The following is a 7,792-nucleotide window of genomic DNA, read 5'->3' as shown; positions in this document are numbered from 1 at the left end:
CCAGGCAAATAGAATAAAGAAAAAGAAAAAGGGAAAGATTAATCAAAGGATATAAAGCAATTAAAAAGAGATACTTCCTTCACTAAATAAGTTATGATATCACAAATATCCAAGTGTGTGTGTGAATATATATATATATGAGACCGATCATACATGCATTCCACTTTCTGAATCAAACATAGCAACCTTTGATCAATGCAATGTAAGTATCATATCTTATTTACTTTCTATTATAACCAATTTTTACCTAAATGTTTTCTCTTGTTGAGTTTGAGATTTAGAATATCTTTTGGTTTGCATATATGCCAATCTTGCCATTGCATTTTTTCAGGTTTCAACATACCAATAAGTTTGAATGTAAATTACAAGAAATTTAATTCTCTTGAATAAATGCTCATTAATAATTAGTCTTGGAAGCTGATTGTTTTTCAAATTGCTTCAGAATATTTTTTAAAAAAATCGAAAACAAAAACGAAATGGTTGAAGGCCAACAGCCTTTTTTTTCCTTTTAAAAATGTTTGGAACTTATTAGGTGTCGAATTTCATTGATAATGGAGGGAATAAATCACTCACCTCAGCAGAACGCACAAAAGAGGGAAAGTATTGGTCGGCATGCCCGATGAATGGCCGGGTATGCCCATCCGATGCCACCCATATCGCTACACAACCAACAGGGATCAACCTGTGCAAAGCCCTGAGAAGAACCAAACGACAAGGCCAAGGGCTTATTGACATTACATATTGATATAATTAATTAATACCTGACATATTTCTTCTTTCATCTTTTTGTCAAGCAGAAGCAAATATGGCATTTACGGGTATTGTTAATGATAAACTTACTGAAGAAACCTATGAGAATTGGAAGGAATGTTTGAAAAGCTACTTGATATCGCAAGGGCTTTGGGGCGTTGTCTCCGGAGATGAACTTGAACCGCCAAAAACTGATGAATGCAGGTACGATTGTTGGGTTAAAAAGAATGCAAAGGCATTGCACGCAATTCAAATTTCATGCGGAGCTGGCACCATTGCCAGAATTGGAGAAAACGAATCAGCCAAATACGAGTGGGATCGCTTGGCGGAAAAGCTTCCAGCACCACTGCCAAAGGGTAGTGGCTTGTTGCTAAATGAAGGTAAATATTCTAAGTATCCAACACTGGATCATGAGTCGATGTAAGGTGTATAGATTCTCATCTGAAAGGAAATACTAGTGCAGGGGAATCAAACGTCTTCAACTATGATGCCCTATATAGGGCTATCGAAAAGGGTGATTTGGAGGCTGTCAAAATGTTCCTTGATTTGAAACCTTACGCCGTGAGAGAGAAGATTACTTTGAAAGATGACACTGCCCTTCACGTCGCGGTTCTAGCCGGGAAAGAGGAGATTGTGAAGGAGTTGGTGAGGAGGATGGAAAAAGATGACTTGGAACTCAAAAACAACATGGGGGAAACCGCTTTTTCCATTGCCACGATTAACGAATCCAAAGAGATGGTAAGGGCCATGGTGGAGAAAAATAGCAACTTGGTTACGGTGAAGAATGCCTATGGGGCGATCCCAGTTGTTGTGGCTTCGTTGTTTAGTGCAAGGGATATGGTTCGATTTCTCTATTTCAAAACTCCAGAGGAAATCCTAAAACCAGAAAATGGAGATCGAAGTGGTGCCACACTTCTCAATTCACTCATTGCTGATGGGATTTTTGGTGAGTAATGTATACACTTTCGAATTTGGACCCAATGTTCTTAATTTTATTAATGACTTTGCCATTGTGATTGAATATTACAAACTTATAATCCAAAATACAGAGAAAACTGTGAGGGAAACTATGATTTATGACTAGAGCGTTCAAAGTGTTCAAAAGATAACATGTATAGTACAATTCTTTTGGTACAAGTTCAATTGCTATATTTTCAAACGCAGGTTTTGGTTTCACGTCGGTTTATTCTTTTCATTTTAATCACATCAATTTTTATCTCATAATGAGAGATTAATTATCCTCTTTATTTTTATTTTTTTGGTTCTTGATGTAGATTTAGCCTTAAGTTTGCTTAAAAGATATCCAAAACTTGGGGTTACTGAAGATATAAACAAAAATTATGCTATTAAGTTGTTGGCCCACAAACCATCAGCATTCTTGAGTGGAAAGAGTTTCGTATTTTGGAAACGTTGGATCTACAACTCATGTAAGTTTACTCCTTTCTCATTCCTTTTCTTTTCAATTTGGCCTGCCTATTTTCTTTATTCTTAACACGTAATTTGCTCCATTTATTTAACAATAAAGCTTAACACTTAGAAAAAAAAATATTCATCTTCTTCTTTATCAATTAACAATGTGTACAAGTTTATCTCCAAGGTACATTTGATGTTCTAATTGTATGAAATGATGTCAAGAAAGCTACAAAGTGCAATCCATCAATATTCATATTATTAATTATACATATGCATGGGAGATCATGGCAAGGACAATGCCCTGCATGTGCTAAACCACAACACTACCATGAGAGGGTAGTTTTTTAACTAAATTTCAGAAATAAATCCTTTTCTCATGCTTTTAAAAAATATTATTAATTATTCGAGCTCGTCGCACCAGTAACAAAGGATGCCAAGTATCTTATTAACATATATATTTTAATAATTGTTGAAAAATGTTATCAACTAATGAAACGATTTTTTCAGGTATAAAGATATCAGAAGTAGAACTAGAAGATGAAGGAATAACCTATGGTGAATCAAGTGGTGATGAAGAGAGCATTAGAAGGCAACGGTCGCGTCCAAATAATGGTATGTTGAAATATACTCTTTCTCATGATTTTGACGGTCTTTTTTCCCCGTTTGAAAAGCAGTTTCGTTAAGTACTAATATAAAATATTCTCCAAGAACAGATAAAGCTTTGATCACTTAGTGATTATATAACCAGTTCTTAGGAGTGATAAAGGTTCAAAGTCTTATCTCTCATGGCATTTCCTTTCACATATGTTAAGAGAAAAAAAAGGGGGTATTTTCCAAGTGAAAGTCATAATAAGTAACAAGAGATATATAAAGAAAGATAACCCAAATGAAGACTAAAACCAAATAAAAAACTTACAAGTGTAGTGCTTAAATTGTTTCTTCTTTATTTTAGCAAGTTATAAGAGCTAAAATTTGACCTTTTTCTTGCAGTGCGTAGTTCGCTAATCAAACTTGGTTGGAAGCTCCTAAAATGGTTTGGTACGCAGCATGATCTCTTCATCAATTAAAGTTTTGCACTTTTGTTGTTGCTTTCGCTCCCCATAAAATTTGCTTTCAATTGCAGTCCCTGATCTGAAGCAAATTCACGATGCAAAGTTAAAACATGACCAAGCCGTCGAACTCCTCAGATACATATTTAAGGAGATACCAAGGCTAAGTAGCAAGCAGTTGGACAAAATTGGATTGGACAAAGCAATCTATGATGCTGTAAAGCATGGAATGATTGAGTTTATTGATGAAATAATACAACTCTATCCCGAAGTCATATGGAGGAAAGACAAAAAGGGTCGAACTCTTTTCGCCAATGCAATAGTTCTACGGCAACAAAAGATCTTTAATCTTGCATATCATTTGGGTTCAAAGCGGCGCATAACATTACTTCGGCATGATATTTTCCGCAACAATTTTTTACATCTAGCTGCAAAGTTGTCCCCTCCCTCTCGACTTGACCATATCTCTGGAGCTGCTTTGCAGATGCAAAGGGAGCTACAATGGTTTGAGGTGATACATTATCTATTAAAATTTTTGCTGCCCATATATTTGAAATAGATACGATGTATTAATCGTGTGTTTCATGTTTCCTTTGCATTTCAAGTTAATGAATTTGGAACTGATAAAAAGGTTGTCCTGTTAATGTTGATTAGGAGTTGAGGAATATTCTACCCCCAAAATTTGAGGAAGAGTTCAACGAAAACAATAGAACTCCGGCATCATTGTTTTCTCATGAACACAAGGAGCTGATTAAAGAAGGGGAGAAATGGATGAAGAACAATGCAGCGTCGTGCATGGTTGTGGCTACTCTCATCGCTGCAGTCATGTTCACATCAGCTTTCACAGTTCCAGGGGGCAACGATGAGAGAACAGGCTCCCCAATTTTCCTCAAGTCCAACGCATTTTTGGTTTTCGTCATCGCCAATTCTCTCTCTCTTTTCGCTTCCTCCACTTCTGTGCTGGTGTTCTTAGGGGTTCTGACGTCCCATTATGCTGAGAAAGATTTCCTTCAATCCTTGCCTGCAAAGTCCATACTTGGCCTTTTTACTCTCTTCTTCTCCATTGTCACCATGATGATAGCCTTTGGCTCTGCCATTTTCATTACCCTTCAGAAACGAATGGCTTGGATTTCAGTCCCGGTCATTGTTCTTTCAACCGTTCCGATTGCTTTCTTTACATTGTTACAGTTCCCTCTTTTGATTGAAATGCTCATCTCTACTTATTGTTATCGCATCTTCGACAAGCCCAGAAAATAACTTATGATCAATCAGGAATGGCAGCAAATTCTATTTTGTTCGATTCAGATTGTTTGGTTGTTTGCTTGAATTAGCAAGATTATCACTTTACTAATTTTGAGAATTGAAGTATACATATGTTATTGTATATCTATTACATATTAATATCCTAATGAGTCATATACATTACTAAACAATGTTAATTGAGAATGTGAAAAGGAGTTAGTTAAGTTGGAATTAATTGAAAGAAGTTAAAAACTTTAAAGGCATAATTGAATGTTTCAATTAATCTTGAAGTAATTTTGTAATTAACATAAAAGTTATAAAAATGATATTGAGATTAGGGTTAACTCAATTATCTATAAAATAAATATGAGGCTTTTTTCACATTCTCTGTTAATGTTTGTGATCCAGTAATTAGGGTCTTTATGATTGGAGGTGAGGTCCACGTAGGTAACTATATATTAGTAAATTTAGAAGTTGTGCATGTGAGGAACACCGAAAAGAGAGTGGGACTGACTTAAAAGCCATTGCTAGAGAAGAAGGAAAAGTCTTGGAAGTTTGGTCGCAGTATGGAATATGGCACTTGCTATGTCCTTTCTACTTCCTACCCTCGTCTTTTTGCTATTATCGATCAATATATAACCTGTTCTCTACTTGAGAATGGGACTAATTGCTGGAAGTCCGTTGAGGACTCAAAACTAAATTTCTTTTCCCTTTTTCTTTTGGACAAAGAGGAGTTCAATTGAATTTAATTGTAAAGGTAAACTCAAGTTCAAACTTGACCACACACACATTTATCTATGTGTATATATTAATCAAAAAGTTAAATTAGATTGTGAATATGATTGGAATTAATTGCTAAAACTTATTCGAACTCAGCATATTCTCAATTCTTGGAGCTATTGGAGATTAAGCTCAATATGATCGCGAACAATTTGATGCTCATTATAGACTTGGCTTAGATATGTATATAGTCCCGATGTAACATGACGAAGAGAGAGACTATTAGGCATTGTCTTGTTGCAGTATATACAGTAAAGAAGAGGTTTTGAAACTTTTAAGATCCAAGTTGAAGTTTCATCAAATATAGATTATTGATTTTTACTGCTTGATGTTTATTAAAAGTTATTTAATTATAATTGTAATTAGTGATGATACATATAATTTCTTAAAAAAAATTTACAACCACTAATATTGAACTTAATATATAGCCATCTATATCGAACTTAATTCAATGATAAAGTGGACGCCTTGCGATCACTAGATGCTAAATTAAAATGCCACTTGGGTTTTTTTTTTAAAGTTTTATGTTAAATTTTCTTTGGTTATATGTTATACTAATTATTATGGTTAATGGTTAATCAGTGCTTCTCTTGGATGTACTAATTTACAAGTTATATATTGGATTTATTTCATTTTAATTGTTATTGTATAATTTGAGGGTAATTCAAAAAGTTAAATGAAACGCTTTTCATTTTGCATTTTTTGTTTTATTATCAAAATTTTTCAAATTAATCAAAATGAAAAAATTGAAATCCTAAATTGACCAAAAATTAATAACTTACATCAAGTAATAAAAAGTTTTACAAACATTAATTCTGAAGTGAGAATCCAGGTTAATGGTATATATAATCTTATTAAACAAAATTTGTCTATACCAAATATAATGAGATCGTTGAAAGAATACCATTGGATCCGATGATGCTGCTCTATATTGTATGGATTAATGACTAACATATGTTCCAAATAAGTGTATTCTCATAGTGTTAATTCATCAGATCCTTCATATGTATATATACATATTTGAAAATTGTCACGTTTTGTGATTTTTGAACAATTGTAACTTAAAATCGTAAAATATAGATGGATTCAGTTACAGAATAAAGGAGAGCACACAAAGATCAACTTGCTGCAAAAGCAATCGACTAAATACAGCAGCAGGGGGCAAAATAAAATTAGAAGAAAAAGGAAGAGGAGGTAAGGCAGTAGGCACACCACTTTGGACTTTTAATTATTTTTCATTTCGTGATGCCACAACATTGGTCCAGGATCAAAAGTGAAAGGGGAAAAGCTATATTATAGGTAAGTTGTAATCATTGGACATAATGGTATTGCCCTTTCTTAAACCTAAAACTAATTTGCAGCAAATTTTTCTTTTACATGAGCTTGACAATGGCTCAATTGAGAATGCTTTCATAGTTTAACGTGAAACGTTTATGTTCTTGCAACAAGGGAAAAGAAAAAGGTATTATTAGAAGAGGGAAAATTCTAGCAGTTTCAGGAACATTGGCATACTTTACAGCAACAAAAGTATTCAAAAGGAACAGTAATTTGGTTCAAGTTACCTCGAAGAATCTTTAATTTAATGAGAGATGCAATAGCATAATAAAAGATGGAAAGACAAAAAGAAAAAGAGAAAGAAGGAATAGGTATTAAGCAGAATCTTTCGGATCATCTCTGAGGAAATTATATACGCATCAAACAATCTTTTTTTTTTTCTTTTTCTCTCTTCTTCTTTAAACATGTACTCCAGATTCTCTTCAACATCCTATTACTTATTCTTTGCTTGTACTTTTAGTAGCAGACAAGCATGTAGGAGGGGCAAAAGAGCAATTTTCGAAGAAGAATTTTTTGCACTTTGGACAGATCTGTATTGTTCTGATGGTGGCAGATCGATGAAGCAGTTGAAACATTCCATCGGGGGTAAATTAACTGAAAACTATTTGATTAAATTTTTCATATTTCGTATCATCTGAGACGTTGATTTTCTCCATATAAATAAGTGTCGTAAGTTATCCTTCTGGGTTGCCCAATATTTGAGTTCAACCAACACATATTTGCAGTGCAAAGGCCTGGAAAATATAGCCTGTAAGCGATTGATAAAGTCATCATATACATGTGTTGCATAGGTTTTCTTTTGTGTAAGATCATGTGAAATATTGGGTTTGCTTTGGTTTATTACTACGTAGTCATAACAGAGCAATATTTAAAACGTTTTCAAGGATATTACATATCTAACTCTATTAAGTTTTCTAATTATGAACGATTTATTTTCATCATTTGACAACTATGAAGCATGCAGGTGCATGCCTTCATAGAAGGGAAAGAGGGTTCAACCAAATACAAATTATAGTTAATAGAGTTAATGCTTAACATAGTTTAAGTTTGATTTAATTTAAATGGAAATAGTTGAGAGTCAACTTTGGTTCATCTAGCAGTTTTACTCATATTTCTTCTTTTCAGTTTCTCATTGTCAATAGGCTGTTTCCCATAACAAAATGCGGCCTTCGGAAGCTGCCTATGGTGCTCCTAAGAGATCAACGAGCAATGTAGATGAGAAT

General features: G+C 34.0%; 1 protein-coding gene across 2 annotated transcripts; it reads left to right on the top strand.

The window, feature by feature from the left end:
• The first annotated feature begins 121 nt into the window (after nucleotides 1–121).
• LOC110409610 (uncharacterized) lies at nucleotides 122–4,516 on the top strand. Of its 2 annotated transcripts, XM_021419017.1 has the most exons (8): nucleotides 122–202; nucleotides 798–1,130; nucleotides 1,214–1,696; nucleotides 2,025–2,177; nucleotides 2,671–2,775; nucleotides 3,154–3,201; nucleotides 3,287–3,723; nucleotides 3,867–4,516. In XM_021419017.1, exons 2-8 carry the CDS (start codon nucleotides 806–808, stop codon nucleotides 4,467–4,469), a joined length of 2,154 nt encoding a protein of 717 aa, XP_021274692.1. In that variant the 5' UTR covers nucleotides 122–202; nucleotides 798–805; the 3' UTR covers nucleotides 4,470–4,516. The 2 variants fall into 2 exon arrangements, with proteins under 2 accessions (XP_021274692.1, XP_021274693.1); XM_021419018.1 differs by lacking the exon at nucleotides 122–202 and having other exon boundaries at nucleotides 994–1,130; nucleotides 1,209–1,696.
• The last annotated feature ends 3,276 nt before the right edge of the window (nucleotides 4,517–7,792 follow it).

Source organism: Theobroma umbraticum, unplaced genomic scaffold, assembly GCF_002168275.2.
Source record: "Theobroma umbraticum cultivar Fairchild unplaced genomic scaffold, ASM216827v3 scaffold_44.0, whole genome shotgun sequence".
Taxonomy (NCBI): Eukaryota; Viridiplantae; Streptophyta; class Magnoliopsida; order Malvales; family Malvaceae; genus Theobroma; species Theobroma umbraticum.
The sequence above is the reverse complement of the archived record's forward strand: the minus strand, read 5'-3'. Positions and strand labels throughout refer to the sequence as shown.

Coding starts and splice junctions, on each gene's coding strand:
- LOC110409610 (XM_021419017.1), top strand. CDS start 806: ATGGCATTTACGGGTATTGTTAATGATAAACTTACTGAAGAAACCTAT. Junction 2,776..3,153: donor ACGGTCGCGTCCAAATAATG/GTATGTTGAAAT, acceptor TTTTTCTTGCAG/TGCGTAGTTCGCTAATCAAA. Junction 3,202..3,286: donor GAAGCTCCTAAAATGGTTTG/GTACGCAGCATG, acceptor TTTCAATTGCAG/TCCCTGATCTGAAGCAAATT.